Source organism: Pezoporus flaviventris, unplaced genomic scaffold (genome assembly GCF_033815535.1).
Source record: "Pezoporus flaviventris isolate CSIRO_AGI_PZ_B2104156 unplaced genomic scaffold, CSIRO_AGI_Pfla_v1 ptg000054l, whole genome shotgun sequence".
NCBI classification, from domain to species: Eukaryota; Metazoa; Chordata; class Aves; order Psittaciformes; family Psittacidae; genus Pezoporus; species Pezoporus flaviventris.
In genome coordinates this window covers 9,038,858-9,066,731 of record NW_026892602.1, presented here as the reverse complement: position 1 = coordinate 9,066,731, position 27,874 = coordinate 9,038,858, and the positions used below count along the sequence as shown (strand labels likewise).

Genomic DNA, 27,874 nt, shown 5'->3' with positions numbered 1-27,874 from the left:
ATCAACAAAACAAGCATTGTCCTCAGTGCAGGGAATGGGAGGCTGTACTTCAGACATAACTATTTTTAACCACCTAAAGTCACACATTTCAGGGCTTCTGCCACCCTTCATGTTCATGTCAACACACTGAGCTGGGGTTGGCGTATGGAGAGTCTAACAAAGGCACAGTATAATTTAGGCACCTTATATCTTTGTGACAGTCAGAAACCCACAGTCTCTGGGCACATGAAATTTTATTAAAAATGAAGGGATCCAAACCAAGAGCAAAGTATGATGATGCCCAGCATCTTACTTGCTTAGTATCATTGTCCAGGAACCAGCAGACACTGTCAACCATGATGCCACACCTGAACCATATACTTGTACATTCATTGTGGTAAAATTTTATGGGTAAATGAATATATACAATGTAAATAGCATAAAACCTGAAGGAGAAAAAACAAAACAAAACAGCAAACAACATAGCAGATAACAGAAAACAAGTAGACTTAAGGGATGTTACAAAGTCAAATACAAGCTGGCAGATGCCAGAATTTCAAAGAGAAACATTCCCCATGTTTTAACAGCAGTAAGAAAAAACACAAGAGAGTCACTTTTCCTTTAATGCTGCCTGTGAGCTTCTAATCTTAAACCGGCATATGTACTCTTCTCTATTCAGTGAGGTTTTGAGGGATGGTTTTTCGGCTGCTTGAACAGGGGAGGCTTGTATCTTAAAAAACAAAACCAAAACAAAACAAACCAAAAATCTATCTTAAATACTTTTCTTCTCCTTCCCGTCTACAAAAATCTTTAAAGAGTGCAGAAAAGCATTATTAAAATAACAAAAATTTTAGCAAGTTTATTAGCTGATTACCTTTCATTAAAGTGTGGGTTTTTCCACTGAGCAAAGGAACAGGGGCAATGAGATCTTCCTGCTCATGCCTGGCATGGCAGCAGTTTCCCACTTTTTTAAATTTCTGGCTGTAATTTTAAGGAGCTCTGAATACAAGGAGGCAGTTTACATGAAACAGACCTGGGATACCTTCCCAGAGCGGTTGGTTCACTGCTTGATGCTTACAAGGGCAGACATAAGCTATCACAGCCTTTGTGGTTTCCTCAGGTATTGACACTGCAGCACTCTCAGTGCAGACCCTGAGATTTCTTCTGCAAAAATCAATAAAGGAAACCAATTTGCAACTGAAGACACACACACACACGAAAAAAAAAATAACCCAAAACTAAACCAACTTCAGTTTCATTCTTCCATCCTACATTCCAGTAAAGCCAAAGTCCTGCTCCTTGTTCTTTTCAAGGCACTCCCCAAAAAGGACTCCTAGTAAAAGATCCAAGTCAAAATATAGTCCATTTAAAGGAAAAAAAAATCTTTGACACTTTGATGTAAACATAAACATTCACTGTGAAAGCCTGTTTGCCTTTACAGCCAGGAGGTGCTGTGGACAGCAGAGCCCAGCTCCACAGACACCAAAGTCCATCTCAATTTTACAAATTCAGTTAATAACTTCGGGCAACTTGAATTCCTACTTCAATAAACAAGTTTCTGAGCAGAAGAGTATTTACAGGGCAGCAGCATCAACTTCCTTGTTAACTCCTATATAAAGCATTTTAGTTTGTCACTGTGTCACGGGGAACTGAAGCAGAACTTGTGTTACAGCATGGGGGACCCTGGCCAATGCCCCAGCCATCACAACGGGGCCCAGCTACCACACAGAAATGTCCTGTCATCATGCACTGAGTCACTGCTGGTTTAGCAACATCACCCTTCTTCCAGGTAAATAACTTGCTCACGTTTAGTTAAACTCTAGAAATGCAAAAGGCGCTAGTTTACGTTTAAGTACTGAGCAATCCACAGTGTCAACTGTGAAAATGGCACTCACCTACATCAGTTCTTAAAAGAAAAAAAGCAAACAAAATACATCTGCACCTAGGTAGCCAATATACAAGCAAACTTGTGATGCAGATTTTACTTTAAAATAAATCAGAAATCTATCCTGACAGTTACCAAATGCTCAGTGCTTCCTTCTACAGCCAACAGGAGCTGTGAAGGATCAGCACCCTTTAGGGCACCGCCAATGTGGTGCAATCATAAAGTCCCTGGAAACAGACAGGAGGAGGGGAAAAAGAAGGTTGGGAGAAAGCAAACAATTCTCCAAACTTCACATCATTATACAGAGAATTTAACGTGACAACACAAAACAGAAATATCGCTGCAGCTGGGGTTCACTGCTCTCCGCTTACACTGAACCCTGCTAATCTCTCCTGCAAAGCTTTAGCAGGCAACACACCAGATATCATCCTGGGTATTCTAATAGAACCTTTGGTTTTAGCAGGTGCTTGAAGGTACATACGACCATCAAAACATTTCTGAAAGAAGCAAAGAAAGTCTGCAATTTCTGTGAAGAGGAAGCTGCAAAGGATTTATTTCCTTCTAACTATTTGTAATTAAAAATTATTAACTTCTACTTAAATGGTGATGTCTAAAAGACAATGTTATTTCTAGTTCAGTACTCAGACTGACAATAGTGCCTGCCCCAGGTTCCAAAGAGTTCACTCTAATTTCAGTAAGACCACTTGAAAAGCAATGAAACACTAGCTCCCTGAACGCAGAGTGAGTAAATGCACAGAAGAATTATCAGAGGATGGAAATGCCTCCAAACTGCAGGGACACATTCTTGCTATCCTAGCCCCTGACATCACATACTGGCCTATTTCTGCACCACTGGAATTTCAGGAATAGCAAGGAAGACAAAAACTTGTCTCATTTGGTCTCATACTGTACTCCCTGCAGGATTAAAGCACACTGGTTTTAAGAGAAAAAGTTGAGAGCATGGACATACCATCTATCCCCAAAGTGCACTGTCATATAAACAATGAAGTTACAAAATTTACAGGGCTGAACTAAAAATTTTTATTAGCAAACCAGTAAAGATTCATCATCACTGGTATTGATTTCAGAGAGGGGAGAAGAGGACTCTAACATTGGCACTTCCACAGAATGGCAGCAAGCCGCATGAACCCCCAAAGGCTCCTCCCGGTATGAGTTAGAGCAACATCGGTTTTGTCCATCCACTTGGATATGAACATTCATGGGGGTGTCTGGATAAGCAGACTCCCATCTTTTTAAGGGTAACCTACATGGCTCTTCACTCAGCGGATGACTTCTACTTAAACTACTGTCCTCTCGGACAGTCCTCCTAGATGCTGACCCTCCATGGATCGTTTCTGTAACACTTTCAGATAAAGGATCTCTGAAAGCCTTTCCTGAATCCCCTTTACTGGACTGCTTAAGCTCACTGCCAGAGGTCTCAGCACCTGAAGGTTTACCAGTGCGTCCAGCCTCAGGCTCTGCATGTGCTGCTGTGCAAGTATTCAGTAAGACAGTTGAAGGCGGTGGCTCTGTGCTTTCAGTCTCTGACTGCAAGCTGCTACATACAGCTTCTTGTAGGCACCTGGCTTGACCAGGGGCATTTGCCTCTAAACTAGGTCCTTCAGGAGAAGGGGGAGGACTTCGAATAGTCCCAACAGCGCGATTGATGATTCCATCACCCAGTGTAGTCTGTGAAGTGCGGGCAGGTGTCAGGAGCGGGATCTGTCCTCTCACCCGAGGTCTGTGGAAAAGTCTGTTCCAGAGCCTGCCCAAGCGCCGCCGAGACGAGCTCCGTCTTGATGAGTGTCGTCTCATCTGCCTCCTCATGGCTGTTCGAATGTTCTGCAGCACAGAAGCCTGTAACAGACGTAACAAACTGTGATTTCACACATACTCAAAAGACTTCTCCTAACCCCGTTCTTTCCACTAGTATCTCCACCTTACTAGAATTCTCAGACTTTATCCTCACACTTCGTTGTTAAATGCCAGTTTTCTAATGAACTATGTAAGAATATCAAGGACAGCTCTACCTATACTAGAAGACTCTCCCTTAGAGTGTTTCCTTCATGAGTTTAAGCTCTGCCCAGGAAGATGCTTCACTCACATGATCAGACCACCACTAAAAAAACAGACTGCAGACCACTGAGTCCTCTATCATTAGCAATAGCAGAGGATCCTCAACAGATGTCCTGATGACAACAGCAGAGAAGAAAGGGCAAGGCAAAATAGTTTTCCACATGAGTAACAAACTGTAAGTGCTTTATATCACACTAGGAACTGTATCACAGGTGGACACTTTCAACAGGGCAAGGAGATTTTTGAGAACTCGGAGTTCTCAAAACAGAAGAATGACTTAATTCTTCCCAGTGTAATGTTTTTGTAAATGAAAAATAATCCCAGAATTTCCCCAAAATACTGCTAGGGACCTTACTTTCTTATCGCATCAGGCACATTTACAGTTTCAGCTTGAAAAGCCTTTTTTCTGTTTACTTTCTGACCTTTGTCTCTATTCATTCTATCTTGATGTACAGCAAAACAGCATGTGCTTATCTCACTGCTGTTCCCTAGCAAACACATTTAATGTGTTCAAAACTACCCACAACACCAAGATGTGTAACTGTTTCTTCAGCTCCAAGTAAAACATACGTATTTTTATGTAACTTCCATATAATGAGCACAGCTACTGAAAAAATACATTTCCAGATTGAGTCTATCTAATTCATAGTAGTTTGGCTGCTGGTAGTTCACTGGCACTCATGTCTCCATACTTGCGATGCATTGTACACAGGGAAGTCCTCAACTGGGGGGATAAGTCCCTGTGCAATCAGCTGTCCATAGGAAGGTGGAGCTTCCCGCCGCACAAACTCTGCCTCCAATCGTGTCATCTGGGTCTCAAATGCTCTAGAAATAGAACCAGTGAGAAAACATGAAACAGCAGTAACAGCGAGTTTGTCCTCCCTCTCTCACATTAATGTATAAAAACACTGCACAGGGCGCCACGCTAGCAGCAAACCCCCAGATGTTCAACCAGGCTCATGAAAATCTTATCAGGATGATAAAATAAATAAAAGGAGTAAAAATACAGGATATAAACGTCAGTGAATCAAACCAGTGCAGTCCTAAGTTGGACTCTGTGGCAACCAAAGTTGTATCAACTGGCCAGCTTACACCAGTAACAGCGGTAATGTGTTCAGGGAGGGCCCAAAGGTTATTTTTGGACAAGCCAACATTAAGAGCTGGAAACAATCACACAACAGAGGCAGCTTGCAGCTGCAGAGAGCTTTGGCTGTCCTGCCAGAACTGAGGCACCCAGGTCTCCAACATAGCATGGCTGCTGTTTTCCAGCTCCTTAATCATGCAGATGCTATCAGGAACGAATGTGAAATACACTGTGCTGAACACACAACCAGTGTCAGCAGCACTGCACAGAGCTGCTGCCTATGACAAGAGATGGGCATCAGAAAGTCCCTTATGACTCTCTCCAAAAGGGCAAAACCACGCCTGAGCAAACATGTAACAAGCAGACACAGAAACACACACACTGTCCATATAACAAAGCATACAGTAGCAGGAAAAGGGACTACAGCTCACAACAATGGGAATGGTGGAAGTTAACAACCCTGTCCAGAATAGGCTGCACTGCTGCAGGACATGGCTTTAGAAGAACTGAGTATTAAAGTATTTGGGGAGGGGCTAGGGGCTATTCAGTTCAGATTTAGCAACAGTTCAGCATTCAGTTTTTGGCAGGGCTGTTTGTTGCAGGGGGAGGAGTGGGGAGAGGAAATTACTCAAAGCAGTTTTGATGTTAAGTTATATGCAGGTTCTGCCAGGCTGCATAATAAATGCGTATTTCTCATAGATCATACATGAGCTGACATTCCCCTCACTACTTCCAAAAATCTTAAACTACTCTTCTCTATGTCTAATGCAGTGACTGCTATTTAATTGTCATCAATTCCTTGGATTGATTTCACAGTATTTTCCAAGTTCTCTGGTTAACAATTAGCTTTTTTTTTCCTTTAAACGGAAAAAACACCACAGCAAGATGCTTACCTGTACTCTCTGGTCCTCAGAGAATACAATTTAAATGCACAACCCAGTGCTATCACCAGCAGCAAGCCACATACAAGACTCCCGATCAGAGCAGCTGTGATGACCTTCCTGGGAACAATCACCAGGCAGTTATGCTCATCGCTTCCGTCCTGGCAGTCTTCTTGGCCATCGCAGCGCCAAGTCTCGAAGATGCACAGATTTGTCCCACAGTGGAAGTTTCCTGGCTGGCAAGTAAAGCAGTTTTTTTCATCTGAGCCATCTGGACAGTTCTTTTGGTTATTACAGCGGTCAAGTACCGAGTAACAAAGCCCACTGTTTCCTTCACATGGGTATTCATTCTTCTGGCAAGCAGGACAGTTTTCCTCATCCTTGCCATTTGGACAGTGCCACCAGCCATCACAACGCTGCTTGTCTGTGAAACACTCCTCATCGCTTCCACAAGGGTGTTCCCAAGGAAGGCAATAGCCTTTCACCTGATAGGTTGCATTGAACCCATGCCCGGTGCTTTTAGACCGGGCATGGTATGATACAGTGAGCTGGCCCTTTGATGACTCCACACTCACAGAATGCCTGTTGTTGTGGTATGAAAATGTTTGCATTAATTTATCACCTCTCTCTTTGATGCCATCATACACTTTTACATAGTCATTGTAGCCTAACTGCAAATCAAGCTGCAACAGAACATGTCGATTATCCTGTGTGTCCACATACCACGTGCAACGAAGGTCTGATCTGCTGTGATCAGCACGGAATAAGTCTGGCGAAGCGAAAGATCCATAAAAATTACCCAGTCTTTTGCCACAGGAAAGATCAGGACAATTATCTTCATCCGAACCATCACTACAGTCCTTTACTGAATTACATCTCAGCTCGTTCATCAAACATTTGGTGGAATGGGCTGCACTACACTGGAACATTCCTGAGGGACAGATGCTGGATGGAGGCTCGGTCGGAGGGACAGTGCAGTTTCTCTCATCTGAGTTATCACCACACTCATCCATGGAATTACACTTCCAAGTACTGGGAATACACTTGCCATTTGCACAATGAAATTCATCTGACTGGCATGCAGCTTGACCTATCTTTCCTGTGAAAGAGGGCAAGGAGAAAATTGTCAGCATCAAAACTTCTGGAACCATCTGATGTCACATCTACTACCCTGCATGTCACAACTCATCAGCCAGACCAGTACACTTCAGGAATACTCTTAAAAAGTCAAGTGGATATAGTGTCAGCGTTACCATGCTAGCACCTTACAGTCACCAAAACTGGCCCAAGACTCCAGTCAACAAAAAAACACTACCTCTTCAGGTTTTGCCAGAGAGTGTGTAAGTGAAGCAAATAAAACTGTAAGGTTTTTACCTCTAATGTAAGAAAGGCGAAATCCCTGAGCCTGTCCTGAGCTTGCTGCATCTGAGTGAAAAAATATCCAAACATGGTCCCTTGCAGAGATGAAAGACGGAGGTATGGAAGATCCACACACTTTGTACTCTTCCCTTTTGGAAGATGGGCCGATCATCAACCAGTCCATTGCACACTTCTGAGAGTCTTCCAAGTCAAAGTTCTTAAAACTGTAAGGAACAAAAGAAAACACAAAGTTACAAAGAAGACATGTATCTGAAACAAGGCCAAACAGGAAAAACAGGCTGTGACAACTGACTTTCTCCACCAAACAGTGCTGACATAAACACATCACATTCAAAGATAATGAAACACCCGTAGTACTTTGAGTACATATAAACAGAGCACTTAAATTCCCCCAAGCACCTATATCATGGGCATAAACAGCATGTCAAGTAGCTCCACAGGCTGAAAGGATGATTCCTCTTTTCTCAGTCCTTAAACAAAACTGCTTCCTAAAATACAGATTTGGGTAAAAGCAAAATTCCAGAATACATTATACAGAAAGCATATTAATTTCAGCATTAATATTTTCAACCTTAAAACTATGAAACTATGGAGAGACTCCTGTCTTGGAAAAAGAACAATAGGGAGCAGTACAAAGAACCCTAATGAGATAAATACAAGAGAAAAATCAACTCTTCATGCTAGGGAAAGAGCAAGAAGAGAATAGGACTGCAACAGGTGGAAATGGAACTTGAATCCTAACACCACTACTTTTTTTAAATCAAAGACTAAAATATTCCATTTCTGGGAATGCAACCGCAGAGCAAACAAGCCTATAAAATTTACTATCAAACCTCCAGCCCTTGCTGCTGGCCCAAGCCCAGTGATTATTCAGTAATAGCCTACCTAGTGCAAAGAAGTGCCTTGATTGTTTGCAGAACACTGAACATAACCAGATAATACTCCCTAACCTGTAGCTCAGGAACCATACATGGTATTTGTTGTCTGATGAAACAGATTACATTTGCATTCAGTAATCTGCTATGGCAATAGCATTGCACAGAGAAGCACACTCATTAGGAAAAGGCACACTGTTCAGAACACTTAGAAATAAATTTTGGTCCTATTTCATCTAACTCAGCCACACAGAATCAACTTGGCAGAAGTTTGTGTGTACTCACTGCAAATACCTAGACAGAAGTTTCAGAAAGGTTCAAAAGCTGCTGCAAAACACAGACCTCCTTCCACAAAGGACTTTTCACAAACATTAAAGACAAATTCTTTGGAAAAGATCATTTTCCGATATCACCATGCATTTACAAAAGGCTTTCAATGCCTGACACATCTTGCCCTTTGAAGGTGAAAGGGAAAGAGCAGCAACTAGATAAACTAGCCAACTCATTCAAGAAGATCCAGCCTACACACACCTCTAGGTTATGCTAAACATAGCAGCTTAATAACTCTCAAAAACAAAATTATCAGCAAGAGCATTTGAAGTAAGACAGCACTGAAAGTGTTAAGTTAAAATGGAAATTAAGATGTCCGACAACATTTGTACAGGCAACAACAATCTGCCCAGAAATACATCCTTTCTCTTTTCAAACTCTTTTCCTCCCACATGCTCTATGTATCTTCCCAGCTGGGAAGACACATTCCCACAGCACCTAATTCTTTGACAGAAGCAATCGCATCAAGCTTCTGAAACCAGCATTTTGCAAGGAAGTTCTAGATGACTGTGCAGACTTTGGGGATAAGTATTAGAAATACCTATCTGCCCAACAACATTTTTTTAAGGAAATGGAACAGTCACTAAATGAAGAAATGGAAACTCAGAACTGGGAGGGCACAGGGAGTGACCAGAAAAACTTTTGCTTGTGCTATACAAACAAGATCATTTACTAAATCTTACTTCTATATTTATTTTAGATATACCGGGACAAATCTTCAAGCACTAAAAATGTGTTCACCTGTTTTATCCAGTTTCCAGCAGTCCAGCTAGTCCCACAGCCACTCATTTTCCCCACTCTGCTGAGAACAGCTACTTATGTCTATCAAGTAAATAATTCACCCACAGTGTGGTTACACAACAGACTGCACACACCCAGGGGAAAATCTGCCTATATAATAAGCTGTCTCTACCTTACATTAAAATGTATTTCTTTCAAGGAAACAAACAAATAAACAAACACTTTTCACTTTCACCTTGAGAATGCAGTATTGAAGATTGTTAATAAAGGGTGCTTTGGTTGGTTGGGGTTTCTTTTGTTTATTATAGAGGGTACAGAAAAGCAACAAACTTTAATCCCACCTTCCAAAGCAGAAGCACAGGCGTACAGAGGATAACTGCTTTTCCTGAGCATCGGCTTGTGGATCTGAAATAGATTCAGAGCGAATCCCACACTTCTCCACTAAGAAATTCAAGCTTTAGCCACAAAGCCAACTGAGTACATGGGTAATGAGGCAAAATAGACTTGCAAGGAAGTATCATCTTTAACAGCCTCCCTGAAAACACCATGCCTCTCAGGGATGCTCAAGCTACTGACACAAATGCTTTGGTATTTGAAAAAGGGCAATACAGAACATTCACAAGAACAACCTCTTTTTCAAAAACAATAAACATCTTACTCCCAGGTGCTTAGGAGTTTCAAACAGCATTGAATAAACACCATTTCTCTGAAATACAGATGTTCTATTTCTGATGTAGAATAGAAACTGTAGCAGTTACAAAATTTCTTCTTCTAAAGGCAAGAGCAAAGTCAAAGCAGTTATGAACTACCTCATACAAACTCATCAGCAGACATATTTTGAACAAATTTGGCTTTCATTAAGGCACTGTCACTCTACTCCAGCATCTTTTTAAGTTATATTGTCTTCACGGGGAGCAAACTTTTCCCCATTTAAATTGATGGTGATCTTACACAAGGCCAAAAGCCATCATTTGAATGAGCCATCAACCAACCTCACCACAAAAATCATTCTTCTATGAAGCAACATGAAACAACATGAATACATATGTGTGAATGTATAAATACATAAAATTGGTATTTGCTTTATAATGCATTTGCAAAAACGAGGTTTTGTGTCAGAAATTTCTGCTATACTAATCTGACATGAAACAGCTCACTGATTATTTTACTCAAGAGTCCTGAAGAGTGCATTCAACCTTTGCTACTTCAGATCTTTCATTAGCTGTAATTACATCCAGCATGGCTGCTGTTACAGTCTTCTGAAGAATAATTTAATCCTGCTACCCACAAAATAGAACACAGATACATTTACTTACTCAGCTGAACATCCTCAAACTGAAATGCAAATTTTTCTACCAAAGGCATTAGTCCAGTGGTTTGAATGAGTGAGGGCATACTGTGGAAATGAGGGACAAATTCTTGTGCTCCTACTGCTTGTAGAACTGTACAAGTATCTTACAGTTTTTGGAAAAGTACTGTCTACAGTCATGGTTCTTGAGAGAGGTCTCAGACCATTTGTATCCTGAATCCACATAATTTTCTGTGATTAAAACAAGAATCAGAATCAAGACATGCTGAAACAGAGAGTACTAGTGGATAACGTCACCAAAATCTCACACAGCAACAGTCAGTACTGCAGTATTTTTAAACATCTTGGGCAGGGAAACACAGGGTTTGGAAGGAGAAGCAAAAGATGGGACCGTTCAGTCACTAACCCCCTCCAGCAAAGAGCTCTGAAGGAGTGCAATATGGACCCAGAGGTCCACCCTACCATGCAAGCTGCAGTGGTACACTGGTATATTGAGCACTTAGAACTGCAATATTAACAAGCACAACACCCATCACTAACACACAGAACATCCTTTGAAAGACTTTGGTCCTTAGGCTATTCTCACTGTGGATCTCCAACACAATACAGGAATCGAGGAGATGTGTAAAAGATCAAAATTATCAGACCAAATTTTGCAGATTTTGTTTTTTCTGACAGATGCTATTCAAAAGCACTAACTTCAGTTATCTTGCTTTTGGAATGCCTTTTCCACAACTAATTCCTTTTAAAAGTCTCCTAACGTTATAAAAAAGTATAAGAATAGTTTATTAAACACTGGAAGCATTCAGGCTCCAAGGATCAGAACAACTCGATGTGAACTGACAAATGCAGCACTACGTTGTTTTTTACAGAATTCTGCAGAAATCAGTAAAATAATCTGATCTTTTCTTTCAGTGGTATGACACCAAGGAAAGGTTACCTCATCAGGGCTCCAGAAGCTTAACAGAAAACTACAGGATCAACCCTATTTATATCAGATACTGCCTGGTTTACTCAAGTGAAGCAACAGGTGCCAACAATGACATTTTTCCACCAACTGACAAGTATTTTTATGTTGCTGCAAAGAGCTTTATTAAACCAGATTATCATAAATACACATTAACACTCTAAATATGAAAAAAATGTGCTACCTGCAACACTAATGCGTAGCAGAGCTTTCTGCCATCTGAATTCCCTACAACCCTTTTAGTACTTTAAGCACAAGCAACTACAGATTCAAGCAAAAAAAAAAAAAAATCATTCTTAATAAATGGAAAAAGGATAAATATGGGATATAAGATCTGAATGAAAGTAATTAGCAAATAAATAATAATAAATAAAAATAAAATTAAAAAAAAAACAAATCTCCAAATCTGTGGTTTGCTCTAAAATAATTTAACTGGAGAACAAGTATTATGGGTGGATCAGTAGAGCACAGTCCCAAAATAAAACAGACTGCCCAATTAAACGAGAAAAGTTACTTCTATTTGCCAACCCCTCACAGCAAGTGCAGCCTGTGAACAACTGATGACTTAATTAGCTCATTAAAAACTGCTACTTAACCACTGAAGCACAAGGACCTGGAAGTCAGGAAAGCTCTATTTTATTCCCAGCTCCCAAGCACCAGCAAAATGTGGAACCTGAGGCAAGAGACACAGGGGCTGTTTCATCAAAGGCTCAGCCATGCAACTGAATGAAATAAATGGCTATTATAAGCTTTTTCCAATTAATGTCAAGTTCTGAAATACTGTGAGTTTGGTAAATAGACTATGAAGCAGTCCCTTCAATTCTTCACACAATTACAGACCAGCAAGCCTTTACAAGAACAGACCTCAGTTCTACTCAGAAATTGAAATTCAGATGGTATCTGACAATTCCTTTTTTCAAAGCCAATGCCATGAATCACTGAAGTGAAAGCCAATGAAGGTGATCCTCCATACCTCAATTAATAAGAGACAGCCTGAGTGGGTCACTAAGTAGATCACTTTTCAATACTGTTGTCTTAAATTCTGAGCATGGAGAACATTTCAATCTCAGCCCCATAAATGCCTACATTAAAACGCAAATCATTTATGCTCTGCCATCATTGGGGTTAATTACAACCATCAGGTAACAGCAACTGCTGAACAAAAATTATTTTTAACCTTTTTCTCAGATATGAGGAATACATATATAAAACCTGTAAAGGATGGTACAAAGGCAGTTACTGCATATGACATCTTTATTTGAGGGGTTATGTAGTCCTCTGTGAAAAACAAGCATGAAGACAGAGAAAACAGGTGGGAAAATCAAGTCATTTCCAAAACAATAACTAACAGACTGATTACCTGAATTTAAAGAGATACAACAGAGTCCTGGAAGACAGTGGCTACACTCTTGCTCCCAGGAACCAATAGCACCATTCCATCAGACACACAAACTTGAAGAAAGTATTGAAATGTGCATAATTAACAAAGAGGCATAAGCACAAAGAACAAGTATTTCCTGTTCTTGTGAAGTCCCACCCCCCAAGGATTTCTAAAAAGAAAACTATAAAGCAAAACAATAAGCACAGAAATAAGAGAATATGAAGAAAAATCAATACACACACACACACACACACACACACACACAAAAAAAAAAAGCAGACAAAGCTTCTAAAGGCCATGCCCACAGAAGCCAGCATCTTATATCCACATGTAGATCTGGACACTGTTCTATTAAAGCTGATGAACAGATTTATAAAAAATGACCACCAACTGCAGATGTTTTAGAAATCAAAACTACTTTCAACTGCAATTTTATCCCACAATGACTCCTGCTGTATCTCAAATATGATACTTATATAATGTTGCTGTCTTAGTGTCAATGAGAACTCAAGATCAAAGGAAAAGTATTCAGTGTAACATAACACAAAAGAGGTGGTGAGTTTTAAAAAAAAACCTTTCAAAATCCAGATGTTATCACAAGAGCTGTGTTTGATTTTCCTAGGAAAATTTAAAAGGCTACTCTTACGTCCTTATCAACAAACTGTTAGGACAAGCATACCCAACAGTTAAAGAGAAAAAGATGTTTGTATTTGAGCCCTTTTTTCCCAGTTTGCCTAGGTAAGTCAGCTGTTTCTTTTATGTCCTTGGCATTCTGAGTACAACCTTCTAAAGAAATCCTCAGATGCTGTAACATTTTGCATTTCATACACTGGAGTGACTAATTCCTAGTACATTTACCATCAGAAATGTAACACCACAACACTACTCCCCAAGATGTAAACACACAGCCCCCATTGTTTGCACCTGCACAGGAGGGCAGGAGGTGGTCCTTTATCCAGTGACAGAACACAAACCCATTAAGAAGAAATCTTTCAAGTCATATTGCTACGCACACATCTAAACTACACACACATTATTACCAGTTTCCGCATCTCAGTCTCTTTAGCCTCTGTTACACTTGTACTTCCAGAAGAGAATCCTAATTCTACCAGGGAGCTTTGAAACATTTTCTTAGCATAAACTGCAGTACTACTCTCCAGGTCAAGTCCTGTGTCTCATCTGTATGCTTTCTCAGTTTCCAATAATCTCTGCTTTGAAACAAATTCCCCAAGTCCAATACAATTTAATGGGGTTTAAAAGCATGTTGCTATTTATGGATCTCAAATGCTGGCAGGTATCTACTTCATTACTTCTGATGAGTAGCTCCTATTTTGAACTATGGATGGTGGAGCCCTCCTATTATTCCATCTGTGGCAGATTTATTTTTAATTGCTGAGCATCTGCAGTTGAAGAGGTTTGAAGTCCTTTTAAGCAGCTGAGCAAAGAATGAGCAGATGGTGTCAAATACAACAGTACCAAAAACCAAACAAAACCCCCTTTCCTGGGTTTGCTTATTTTTCTTTTTTTTTTTTTTTTTGAATACGAAATTCTTGGTTGGAGAAGGATATTAGGATTAGCACAGAGAAATTAAACACATATGTGCTACGCTGACATTATAGCCTAAACATTCTTAAGAAACCATTTATAATATGTTCTAGTCTTTTCTAAAAAGTATTTTTACAGAATGAGCTGAAATTGTACCACAAATGCTATTATTTAATTCTGTTGGAAATAAATATTAAGCAGAAAAGCATGTGTCTTTTGGTTAACAAGTAACACCAGGCAATGACTATCTTCAACTGCCCATTAAACTGAGCACCATTTCAAGACATTACAGAAAAAGCCATTTTTTTCTCTAAGAATTTTACAGATCCCACTGAGGCTGTTCCAGGTTTTATAGCCTTCACCTATTCCTATCTATAAGCAATGAAGAGAAAAAGGTCTATTTAACCTGAGTAAATGTATCACTGCTTCCCACCCCCTCATCTATCAGAGGTGGATGAAATCTCACACAGGTATAGTGAAGATAAATACATTAAAAGTCTACAAGTGATTTGTGTGTATAATAATGGATGTCAAAAGTAGCCTACAGGAATAAGACACAGTGGAACATTTTTAAAATGAGAGGTGCCCAGCCTGCAGTCATGCTTCAGTGTAATCAACTTCAGCTTCCTTTGACCATCCAGTAGCTCTGACAGTCTCATACCAGTATATCAGGTAAGAACTCGCATTTTGTTTCACTTCAGCAAAGAAAACATTTACCTCCGCATAACATGAAGCCATACCTAATTGTTATCATGTCTCCGTGATCTCCTTGAATGAACCAGCTGCAGTTTACAGCTGGAGGATAGTTCAATGGCCAAGAAGGACTATAGATAACTCCCCGTCTCTCTGTGTGCTGTTCCAGTTTTCCACTGCAAGCAGCTGTTAATAAGTGGGAAAAAAAAGTATTACTGTTAACAACAACTCACATTAGCTAGAAGAGCTTTCATCAGTTTCTGGGGATTGCAGACAAGTGAGAGTCAACAGTTTTACCCTCTTACTGCTTTCTTCCCTGCCCTGGTTCTTAATTAAAGCACCCCCTCTAAGTGTAGGTAAGTGTAACCTGCATTTCAATGCAGGATCAATCAATAACCTTGTATGAATCTACCACAGGCTACAATCAATTTTACTGCACAGATCTGTCACGAGGACGTAATACAGAAATCCTTCTTACCAGCTTCCCAAAGGCTGGGTATGTCACCCAGCAACTGCAGAAGATCCATATTCAATGTAAACTGTCTAGATGCTCATTTTATTGTAACCTGCTCCTGGACATATTTATTCTCCTCACCATATGACAGACCTGAAGAGTTTGTAATGGCTTAAAAAAAAAAAAAAATTAAAAAAAATGGCCCAACAAAAAGGCAAACTGGATTCTGATGTCAAATGTTTTCATTGAACGTTACTGAGACGCTAAATTCCTTCTCAATTCCCATAAATAGGAGAAATTTTCCAGACAAAGGAGCAAACAGGGCTAAATAAAGCTCAGTATTTCCAAAGCACTTTCAGTTCTTCCTATGGAAAACAGCAGGCTAATTAAAACTACATTAAATAGTTGCAATTTGTAATTAAGCAATTCAAAAATGAAAGTAAAATGTTCCAAGGACAAGTGGGAAAGCCGTTGTGATGGGAAAATGTACTCTCTGCAGACTACAAGAGGGGAAACTCTCTGTAATGCAGTGGCTATTCTGAACATTCTCCAAAACTATTTTTAAAACAAACTACTATCTAGAGCATGACTTGTGGACTGCAGCTGAATATTCCAATTTTTGACAGAAGCTTACTTTCTCATAGCTTAAAAAGGCAGCAAGGAAAAAAAAAGCTGGGCTGCCTATACCTCCCATACACGTGCACTGAAAGGTACTGCATCATAAATCACAGATTTTCAGTATTGCTTGAAATTCAGCCACATAAATGCATCATTTTCAACTCACAGAACGGATCAGACTCAGCTGCACTGGAGGGCTGGGGTGAGAAGTGCTGGCAAGGCTGCCTGGCTGCAATCGGGTCAGGTGGCAGGGCTGCCTGCAGAGCTCCTGGCTGGGGACAGGCCAAGCTGCAGTATACCCCCACCAGTAAATCCATGCCTGGCACTATGTTTGTTCACAGCAAGCGCTTTTGAAGCGAGAGCCACAGGAATATAAAAAGCAGGAGGTGAGTAACTTACCTGAGGCAAAACATAAAAAAAGCCATTATTTTTACTCTCCAACTAAGGCATTCCACTGAACATATGCATATAATTCCTACTAGTTTCAAAGGCCACAAAAGCATACAGAATACACAAATACAGGAAAACATCCCTTCTCCAAGCAAATATTTTGCAGTAAAGCAGTTATGAAAAAAAACAACTTTTTTATCACATTGCTAGTGGAAAAATACTGAGATGCAGATGCAGTTACAGAAATATAAAAACAAATGGAAGATCAACAGGACTTTTTAACTATCTTCTTCAGTTTGTTCAGGTCTATAAATGTGCCCTTCTGCACACTTGTCACTGCATCAGCGTTATCACAGCAGCGTAAGACAAGCTGGAGCTAGCAACCATATGAAAGGAGCCAGAAAGACCGTATTTGGTAACTGCCAGATTACTAAAACTTCTCAATGGGAAGGAAACAAAATGCACAAAGAAGAAAGAGCAAATACACCAGACAGCACTTTCCAGAGGCTTCCAGCAGCAGCTCTGCAAATACTTCTGTTCCCTTGTACCAAACTGTGTGCTGGATTAACATCCCTTATTCATAGTATATGCATTAGAATAGAATCATAATTAATACCAAGCTTATCTTGGTTTCCATTCTGAAGAAGTCCCACTGACCTCCTGGTGACTCCACATGAGCACTTCAGTCCCGCATTCATCAGTGCAGTTAGGCAGAGCTATTATTCTCCCAAATATCTGCTTCTCCATTTTAAGAAGTACTTACAAAGATCCTGAGCAGCAGTTATTTGAAGTATCCCACCTTTTCTTTTTTTTTTTTTTTTAAGTAAGATTACTAGCGGTTTTTGTTTTGCAATAATGCACAGTTTTCTAATTGGTAAGCGGGATCTGATGTAACATGACAGTTCAGGTTCTCAGAAATGCTTTTACTTAATAGCACTGCACACCTGCTACAAACATGGGATACGAGAAGAAGAACAGATGAAAGACTTCCCATTTCAACAGAAGAACTGTAGCTGTGAAAACCTAAGGACATAAGCAAAATAAGGGCTAATACTACACGCCATTTTGGGCAGTTCATCTGACAGTGGTCATTGCTGTTCAATGGTTTTGCCCCTCTGACATAAAACAAGCATTTCCTACTTGCCCTACTCAAAATTAAAAGCACAGCTGCTTTGCTCTTACAAAGGCTCTTGATTTGAATGAACATCTAATCTGAATTCATACTGCCAAAACATAATTCCACTATTTTAAAGGATAGGTCCACAGTCCCCTAAACCTCTTGAAGTGAACTGAGGGCATACACCCATCACCCCCCAAAACTACTACTATGCTTACCCAAACCTCACTTAGCTGCCCTATGCTTCTGGTGCATTTCCCACCAATGCTCATAACTACAGGACTTAAAATGTATGAGTAGATCTCTTTCTTAACCAGCCGCCTGCCTCTACCCCCTGTACGCTGACTGCTGTGTGGCAGACAAGGTGAAGTGCCCAAGCACCACTTTCAGCAGCTGTTCCTCCACCTACAAACATTTTCATGAAAAACCTGTACTGAACAGAGCCATCAGTGCTGGCAACAAAACAGAAAAACCACACAAGGGCACAGTGCATACTGCTGGGGTTTCAGTGGCAGTAAAGCAGCCTCACTTCCCTCCTCAGCTCCAGGCCATGAAGTCTGCAGAATCACATACGTAAGTACTGTGTTACTAAGCTGGGCTTCAGGATGACACCGTGAATCCTTCAGGAAAATAAACAAAAGCCTTTTCAAATTGCCAAAACATCTAAAGGAAAGGGAAGTCTCTAAATAGAAAGGCACGGTCCTGGATTCATCAGGGACAGCTCACAGGAGTGGTGACAACATTTTTTCAACAATTGTTCTCTGAATATATTTCTTCAGCCTTTCTGCACAAACCCAGAAGTGAAAACCCAATTTACTAAAAGCCTCAAATGGTTTGGTTTCCACATTTAGGATTACTGAAGAAACAGAATGGTTGGGCAAACCAACCCACCAAAAATCTCACCAAAATAGTGCCTTTAAAAAAAGATGAATTCTGAAGACAGATAATAATGAATTTTTATAGATTAAAAAAAGCCAAACTTCAAACAAATGCCAGAAGAGGTTTCAGCTCAGAGTTCCTGTCAAGCAGGCACAAATCTTAATAAGGCTTTTTTTGTAATAATCAAATGGATTTCTACTGTAAACAGCAGTAGATTCCCCCTGCTGGTTAAATACAAATATATATGTCACAAATATACTTGAAAGTTTCCAAAACTTTACGTGAATAAGATTGCTCCTATTTTCACAAAAGCAACTATAACAGAACAGACGCTGGGCTCCAGCACAGGACAGTGCTGGGGCACTAAGCTGTGCAGGAATACATTTTCACACGACCCCAGCAAAAAATAAATCCTGCAGTTTCACACTCTTCTGCCCCAGGGTCTGCCCAAGTCCCACAGGACACAATGCTAACCATCTGCTCCAGGATAAAGGACGGTCTGCACCTGCCACAAGGAACCTTCCCTCACAACTGAACGCTTGGTGATACACACTTCCTCAAGTAGCTATCTCAGGGTCAGCAGGAAATTCTGAGTTCTCCAAATCCTCCCTCAAGGAGAGCTTGTACAAGTTGCTTAATGCAGATCCCTTACAACAGTGAAAAAAAAAAAAAAAAAGCATTTAAGGCTCCCCTCCACTTCATCCCTTCATCCAGTCTCCAGCAGGCTGCTTCTGCCCCGATCGACAGAACCAGCAAAGGCACAGCCCAACAGTTCAATGGTTCAACCCACTGATCTGACAAAACCTGAGCTCACGCTCCACTGGACCAACACACTGAACTGGCTCACTGTGAGCCTGGGGAGAGGGGGCTCAGTGGGAGGACTGCTCACTGGCAGCAGCAGCAGCTTTTCTAGCTTAAAGGTGTTGTACAAATACAGCCAAGGCGGTGGCTTGACTTGTGCTCTTCAGAAGTCCTTATTTCTGCTATTCGCTTTCTGAAAAGAAACTGCTCTTTACCTCTGATCTCATAAAGATCACCTGTAATAGGCTGCTTTGTCAGGATGTGGTTAGGATAGAAGCAGTCCTCCCAACTTTTATCAGGGCTCCTAAGGAACATCTCCTGCAAGGCAGGGTCATCTGCCTTTCAACTGCACTATCCTAACCTGTTATCCTTCAAGGCACAGGCAAGAGAAGCTTCACATGGATCACACTATTGCAAACATTTTACAATCATTTTTCTCCCACCCACCCCCCCCCCGGCTCCAGTTACACTGTCAGGAGACAAAGTAATTCAAAACTGTATCAAGAAAAAAACATGAAGGCTGGAGTACACTGAGGACTTCCTCATACTTGAAAGAATAAAAGCCAAATGTTACAACTCCCCGCTTCTAGCAAAAGAACAGCATTAGAAGGCAGCAGAGCCAACTGGATGAATTATTACATATTTCAGACAGAGGCAGTACCACCAGTCTAGACCAGCCACTGTATAATTACTTAATTTATGCTTTGTAAACTAACATGCCATACGGCCAATGGGTGCCAAATGCCATCAAAAGACATAGAAGCATCCACGCAGAACAGGCTGGGACATGGAAGACATTCTGCATTTTTAACAATGAAAGAATGGAAATACTATGTTACAAACAACCCATGTCCTACATGGTTCATCCACATTTCCCCTAAACTAAATGTAAGGAAGTTACTTAATCAAAAAATTACTACATTTTCCTGATTTAAGCCTTCTCTCAGGCCCCCATGTTGACTTGAATGCTCAAGCTCCCACATTAATCAACCCACTGCCTTAGAATTATTCTTGTGTTTTCCCATATCCTTTCCTCCTGTTTCCCTTATTTGTTTTTTCTGGTTTAATTTAACCTGCAGCCTCTCTGGGCATAAAGTATGCTTACCAACGAGACTGGATTGACAGGCACAAGAGGGCCCTTATCACCAAGAGGAACCTGATTGTAATGTTCCTGTAATGTCAGCAAGTCACAGTACTGCTATAGAGAAGGAAATGACACTAAGTGCTGCAATTCTGGTTGAATTTCCACTTTGACATTCATGAGACATTTTTAACATCCTTGGTTTTGCTCCTCCAGGAATGGGCCACTGTCCCTTGCTTGATATTCCCAGGCACAATGCCTAAACAGTTTTCCCTGAATATATCAGCACATGCTACGACCTTAGACTCAAGCTTGTGACTTTTATTTTTCTAGCACAGTGACATCGATGAAGTCTATAACCCTACGCAGACTTAAAAGTTCTAAACTTCCTAAAACATCTCTGTTACTCTCTCTCATATGGCAAACGTCACACTGTTTCGTTAAACAGTGAATTTTGCATGGGGAAGAAACAGTAACAACTCAAAAGAACAGTAAATACAAATAAAGTATTTCTTACCTAACGAGGTAACAGCACTTTCTGTTTTCCCAGTCAGGAATAAATTCACTGTGTAAAGACAGAAAAATAATGTTCAGACAGGTTCCAGCAGTACAGGGCGGCAGTCAGCAATGATACAGTTCTAGGTGTTTGCTGGGGTATTACTATAAATGTATTGCAGTCTTCCAGCAAGAACTTTGCTTATCTACACAGGCAAGTCATGTAATCAACTACATGTAATTATCCTTCACTTCAGCTATTAAAAATAAAAAATAAAAAATCAACACACAATATTTGTTTAGTATCTGTCAAATATGCTACCAAAAGAAACAACTGCTGATCTATTCCATGGGATTTTTCTAATTGGGGAAGACACAAGAACAATTACACTGAAACATTCATCATCACAGCTAGTCACTTCACCTCTTAAATGCTGGAACATAATTAATGAGATTATTATCTTTAAATACATCTTCTCTGAATAAAGCAAAGTTTGTTCCTCTCAGGTGAATGTCACCTTGAAAATGAACTGCTAAAACTAACGTGATTACTTTGACTACTCAAAGGCAATGAAGCTTTCAAAAAGGTCCACTGGTAAAATCAAAACAGGATGAGCTGGTGCTTGCAACACACATCTGACTTACAAATTAGTTTCCAAATATTCTCCACTTTCTCAGAAGTCTCCCCTCACAGTATATACTATTAGAGTGATCTGGCAAGAGTAGTAACCGCCAAAACAAAATTTCTCCTGTGTCACTGTTGCACAGAGGTCAGCGTTAACACGTAGTTTCATATTAGCTTCCACTAAGATTCTTTAAGTCACTTCTCTAACAACTACAGCATATTCCACTAATTGCTCTTATTTTAGCACTGTTCTATAATCTACAAAGACAGCCTATTAATGAAATGACAAATGTTTAAAAGAACTAGAAAGGTTTAAAAGGTTACCAAAACTTAATTTACAACATTCCATACCACTTTGGCTTTATTTTGCATGTGTTAAGTCCTGAGTCTTTTTACAGTCGATCTGTTGGCCAGTATTTAGTAAAAAACATCATAAAAAAATGAACAATAGGAGAAGAGAGGAAGAGAAACCGTCCCTGTTCCCCACAGTCACTTGGGAAGCTGCTGCCAATTAACACTATTTATGTCTCAGAGTAGCATGTAGGAGCCGGGGGGCCCCCATTGTCTTCGACACTGTCCAAACACATCCTGAAACAATGACCCTTGCCCCGACCACCTTCTGGTATAACTTAAACCAGCACAAGACGAAAAAAGTACCTACCACTAAAGGGGTGAAAAAGGAAAAGCTAAAAACAACCCCTTAGCTTGCCAGTTTGACAAACCAGTCATGGTTTTCAGTCAGTAGTGGATGTGAATTATCTCCAAACTGCAGCAGCCCAGGTGCCTATAGCAGTTCTTTCCTGACTTATGTCTGGATGTCCAGTTTGGACTTTCTCCTTCCTGAAGCCAGAGCTCCAAGAGCTAAATGCAGACAGCGATTTCAGCAGGCACACAAACTGCAACGGACCTTGGGCTGAGGCCAGGACCTGCAAACCAGGGAGAATGCTGCTCCTGGCATCACCCATTGTTACAGGGCTTCAGAACAAGGACAAAGGCAGCGACTCCTTACTCCTTCTAAGTGGTTGCAGGGTTGAGCTCTTAGTAATGCACAAGGGAAGGAGCAGTGTATATTAGATGTGGCTTGAGAAGAAACCCATGTGAGCTGCAGCCTTCTGTTAATAAGCATTAACACACTGTTCAAAGGACCTTAACAGCACTGATTTTATTACATAATTAATGTACAGTGACATTTGTTATATGGCAATAACAACATGCCATGTAATGATTTCCTTTGTTTCACAGTGCCATCCTGTTCCAATAGTTCAGTAAGCACACCTAGGAGTAACACTACCATCCTGCACCAGGAAACTGTTAGGCTCTGTTAACCCTTGCTCTGTGACAGAGTACTGCGTCTGTTTGTGACAAGCCTTGGAACACAGTAGCAACAATGATACAACATTGTCCCACATGGTATTAAAGTGCCGTTATTCCTGTAACGATAGTAATATAACCATAAGAAGAAATTAACCAGTGATTAAGTTACACATTTCTTTTTATGAAAACTAAAGATTCTGTTCTGCTCCAAAGAAAGTACATGAATATTCTCTGTGTAACTGTTACCACCACAACTGAAAGAGGTGTTTTAAGATGCACTGTACAGAAACATCTGGGTGTGTACAACCATTTTACAATCTTTCCTCATGTTTCCCATCCAAATCTTCCTGATGGCAGCAACAGAACATGAGAGGCCAAGCAGAGGTTCCCTTGCATTGCTGATGAGGGGCCCCTATGACCTTTAAATGGACATAAGTAGCATGAAGACAAGAGGCATGATAGAGTGGAATTGGCCAGCTCAGAAGCACATTCCTTTTTTCCTCAGGACTGTGTCAGGCAGCCCTAGTTTGCAACCAGAAGGACAGTTAGACGCAGCTTTGCACGCCAGGCCTGGCAGATATCTGAGGAAGACAACCCCAAAGATGCTCTTTTACCTCTGCAAATGCAAAACATCTTCTGGCTGCTGTTGCAAGTTATTTGCTCTCATTTTCGAAGTCTTTCACACTAGGAAGTCAGCAGTCAAGAACACTCTTTAAACAGTCAAGGTTTCACAACAAGTACTTTCCCAGCCACTGAATAAGCTCACGGTTTCCAGTATCTGTTTTCCTCACTCTTGGTCTCACTCAAGACCATCAAATCAAACAAGAGTGCTGTAAACCAGTATTTTCTAAAGTACTCAGCTCTCAGAAGTGTCAGAGGCCCAAAAGAATGCCCAGCCACTCCCTCCTGGGTTGTCTCTTACCAAAACAAAATCTCATGAAAATACAAATAAGTGAGAGACCAGAGGTATACTAGGAAGTCTGCTAGATGCTCTTTTTCTTAACTGTTGGGCAGACTTATGGGAGTCAGAAAAAAAACAGAAGTGGTTCAGTCGACTTGAACTCCCCTTAGGGAACTTACTGTGCCATTCATTTGGATTGCTAAATAATTCTCAGGGTGAGGTTTTCAGCTGGGAAAGCAGTTATTTGGATCTAAAGGGAAATTTACATCTTGGCACATCCGAACCAGATGACAGCTACCAGGCTTTTCCCACAGCCAGGAGAGGCAACAGCTACACTGTTTTGATTACTTCCTATTTGATGTCCTCCACAGTTTCTCAAGAACGAGAAACAAAATGGCCTCATGACAGAACAGTTGCAAGAACAGTTCCAGACTCTGGAGCAGGAGTTTATGGACAAGGTCACATATAGCAATGGTCAGTGGCAATGCACCGATACAGACACCAAACACCACATACAACCCACAGGAGAGCAAAAAGTAAAAGGAAAGAATGGCAAGGAGCAAGAAACAGGAGTAAGGATGAAAGGAAAGGACAGACAAGCAGGAAGTAAAATACAAAATCCCTTAAAGAAGCAGAAACATTACTTTCCTATGGGTTCACTGAACCAGAATACTTTACAAGCTTGGCACTTCCCATGTTTCTCCACTTCCACTAATATCAGCTGTGCAAGGCATAGGAGACATTACAGCTGAAAATGACAGCCAGACAGTGAAATTCTGGGAGTCATAGAAAGCAGAAATCTACTAAACTTTCAATCTGGTATTACCCACAGCTAAATACAAGAACTGTTCTCACTTAAACTCTGGAGTTTACATAATCTTTTATTATCTTATTAGACCTTTTAACAATAACCATTCTATTTCTGTTAGATAACAAAAGCTTTAACAAAGGTCTGACCAGACGACAAAGAAAAAAAGTAAGAGATATGGCAAAGAAAAAAAGTAAGAGATAGGGCAGAAACTTGCCTAAATTTAAACCGGCAACTCAGCAGACATTATTCTCATGCTGTGCACATCTCTGACATCCCTTTAAGAGCCTGCAAGAAAACAGTCGCACTAGCTAGAACGGATGTTCAAACTGTTTTGTAGTTTAGATAGCTTTTTACACTGCACTTCCGTTAATTAAAATAGATACACTTCAAGTAACCAGAGCAGCTTTCAAACTTCAACTTCCTACATTTTCTAGGCAAGCAATGATGTTATAAAAAAAATCCACTTCTACAAAAATAGAACAAGCAGTCTGGCCACAGATACCCATTTCTGATGATTTCTGGAACAAACAGTAACTGTCATTTGGGATTGTTAAAAATGAACTCTAATCCACTTTATTAGCATATAGCTGTGGTTTCAGCACATTCTAGTTCGAGGAGCTGTCGCAGTTTACCAAACAACTGTCAGGACAGTTAAGCACAGCACCAGCACTGGAGAATGCTGCAGCACCAGAACCCGTCAGTGCACACAGAATGAAGCACTCAGCTTTAGTAACTCCCCATCTCTACGTGCCCCTGTTAAATATGTGGGGCCTTTCTCTCACTTTTTCTTGCCATCGCTTCCCCGAACAAAAACAATCTTCCTTAACAGGAAGGGCTGACAGACTGGAAACCAGTAACACGCTTCATCACGTTGCCATAACTTAGCACCTGCTGGGAAGCAGAGCTGGGAGCGATCGCTTCAAGCAGAAGGAAGGGAGGAAAACAGACTATGGCAGAGAACTGGGGTGGGTGTGTGATGTTTTCCACCCTGCCACTCAGAGAAGTGACAGGCAGGCGAGCAGCGCGGCCGAGAAGGCGGCTCGGAACGGGCCGGGAGCCGCTGCCCGCACCGCTCCTCGCAGAGTTACAGCCAGGGGAGGGCACCGATGATGCCTTATAAACTTTTTTTTCCCAGTGCTGTGCGGGGTTGCCGCCGCCGTTTCAAAGCCAGGGGCAAGCCGCTGGTTTCCGCAGGGCTCCGTTCGGCCTCCCCACTGCCGGGGACAGCGAGCAGGGCGCCCTGAATAACCCGCGGCCGCGCCAGCCCCGTCTGTCTGAAAGCGAAGAGGGAAATGAGGGGTTCGCCGTCCCGTCCCGTTCCCCCACCCCGGTAACTTCCCGCACGGCCGCAGGTATTCCCCCCCCCCCCCCCAGCCATGCCCGGACATGCCCCGCCGCAGGGGAGCGGGCGGCCGGCACTCACCCAGGCAGATGGCGGTAAGCGGCACCAGCGCGCCCTGCCGGAGCTCCGCGGCCGATGCTTTCTCCATGGCGGGTCGCCGCCGCTGCTTGCCCTTCACCGTGAGGTGGGGGGGATCCGCGGCAGCTCCGCGCCCGCCTCTCCTCTACGCCGAGCCGCGAGAACCTGCGGCGCGGCCCGCCCGCCGCGGGGCCGGGAGTGGCACCAGCCGCCGCTGCAGCCCCATGGCCGGGTCACGCTCCGCTCTCCGGGGCAGGTGGAGGAGGATAGACCGCAGCAGCAGCGCCACCGCCCCACGTGACAGGCCCGCCGTGCAGCTGCGGCGGCCGGGCCGGAGAACGAGGGGAGCACCGCCCCGCTCAGCGCACCTGAGGGGCCGCGGAGAGCCGGCGGGCGGAGCGCGGCCCGGTGCGGAAGGGAAGGGAAGGAAGGAAGGCAAGAGAAGGAGGGGAAGGCAGGGCCGGGCCCGCCCGCACTCCACGGCCGGGCCGTGGGGCCTGCTGCCCGGTACGGGGGGCCCCGCTCCCGCTGCTGCCCGGCCCTCGCCACGCTCCACGGGGCTGCACCTCCGCCAGGCGAGCTGCGAGGAGCCCGCGGCCCCATGGCGGGAGGCCGCGCCCAGCCCCGCGGCGGCCCGCAGGCCCCCCCTGCCGGGGAGCAGCCTCGGCTCAGCCGGGGAGGCAGCTGGCGGAAGCGAACGCGTTGCAGGGGCCAAATCTGCTGCCACGGGCAGCGTGCTCGGGTGAGAGACCCTCCGCAACCGGGGCTCTGCCCGCAGCGCTCCGCTCCCTTCGGAGCTCGTCCGAAGGAATGGGACCTGCACCCTGCCAGGCCCTGTCTATGTGAAACAGGTAATGCGGTCGTGCAAACAGGGTTACAGATCTCAACAAGTCGACACGGTTTGGGTCGATATAAATTACATAAACCCATCCTGTTCCACTGAAAACTTGACAGTCTTGTGTTCACAAGCACCAAGATGACAAAGTTAACCAGCAGGACAATAAAAGATGAAAGATAACTCTTGTTCAGGCCACTAACTGCTGGAATGAACCAGCTCTACCTCATGTATTTCCTGAACTTTTCACTGTTTTCCCACTTGCAGGTGTTCCCGTCCCCAGAAAATTGGTCCCACCTTCTCTCATAGTGGCACAGCTGCTCTCTTCCAGGGCACAAAGTGCTGCAGTTGCTGAGCAGTGGTTTCATGCAGCTACAGACGCTGACAGCAGCAGCAAACCCAGCAACAGCACCAGTTCCTCAAGTACACAAATGAGGGTTGTGCTGCAGGGCACAGTTCAATCCCCCAGTGCAACGATGTGGTCCTGCTATATTTCACTATAAACACAGAAAAATTTCTCTCTGTGCTTCAAAAAAAATTAAATCTTTGCATTCTTTGGCAGTCACAAGATACCCCAGATGTGCAGTCTGTGGGTATTTATAACAGAAACTCTCCAATCACTAAATTAACTTGTGATTGGTAAAATCAATGTCACGAAACAATCAATGACAAACATTACTGAACCAGGTTTCCCATGAAAGAGATGCAATGAAGTAAAATGCATATTTAAGGGGTTTCCATCCAGCCTCAAGGGACGTGTGCCCCCAGGGTTACTTACATGCCCTGCAGGGAAAGTTGCGGTGGGTGCAATTCAGTTATAAAACCAGCAACTCTGTTACTCTGTCATCAGTGGGCCCAGGTTCAGCTCCTCGCTGACTAGAACTGGCAGAGCAATCATACGGAAAGGACAGCCTTCCTGGGGAAGAGTAAGAAAAGCAAGAGACAGCAGTAAGAGGAACTGGGATGCTGAGGTAAAGCTGCGGCATTTGCTAACACTGAACATCACC

At 42.3% G+C, this 27,874-nt stretch overlaps 2 protein-coding genes across 2 annotated transcripts; both read right to left on the bottom strand.

The window, feature by feature from the left end:
• Positions 1-216: 216 nt before the first annotated feature.
• On the bottom strand, positions 217-26,256 carry LRP3 (LDL receptor related protein 3). The gene is made up of 7 exons (XM_061469154.1): positions 26,036-26,256; positions 20,984-21,031; positions 15,174-15,312; positions 7,280-7,488; positions 5,918-7,004; positions 4,633-4,765; positions 217-3,721 (listed from the first exon to the last, which is right to left on the bottom strand). The coding sequence occupies exons 1-7, from the start codon at positions 26,100-26,102 to the stop codon at positions 2,909-2,911; spliced, it is 2,496 nt and encodes an 831-aa protein (XP_061325138.1). The 5' UTR covers positions 26,103-26,256; the 3' UTR covers positions 217-2,908.
• Positions 26,129-26,635, bottom strand: LOC133277196 (collagen alpha-1(I) chain-like). The gene has a single exon (XM_061468836.1). The coding sequence runs from the start codon at positions 26,633-26,635 to the stop codon at positions 26,129-26,131; it is 507 nt and encodes a 168-aa protein (XP_061324820.1).
• Between the last annotated feature and the right edge of the window lie 1,239 nt (positions 26,636-27,874).

Bases quoted from the DNA above. Each gene is read 5' to 3' on its own strand.
- LRP3 (XM_061469154.1), bottom strand. From the start codon at position 26,102: ATGGAGAAAGCATCGGCCGCGGAGCTCCGGCAGGGCGCGCTGGTGCCG. The intron at 7,005-7,279 runs GTAAAAACCTTA...CCTCTTTCACAG, and splicing joins TCGCCTTTCTTACATTAGAG to GAAAGATAGGTCAAGCTGCA. The intron at 3,722-4,632 runs GTATGGAGACAT...CGTCTGTTACAG, and splicing joins CTGTGTACAATGCATCGCAA to GCTTCTGTGCTGCAGAACAT.
- LOC133277196 (XM_061468836.1), bottom strand. From the start codon at position 26,635: ATGGGGCCGCGGGCTCCTCGCAGCTCGCCTGGCGGAGGTGCAGCCCCG.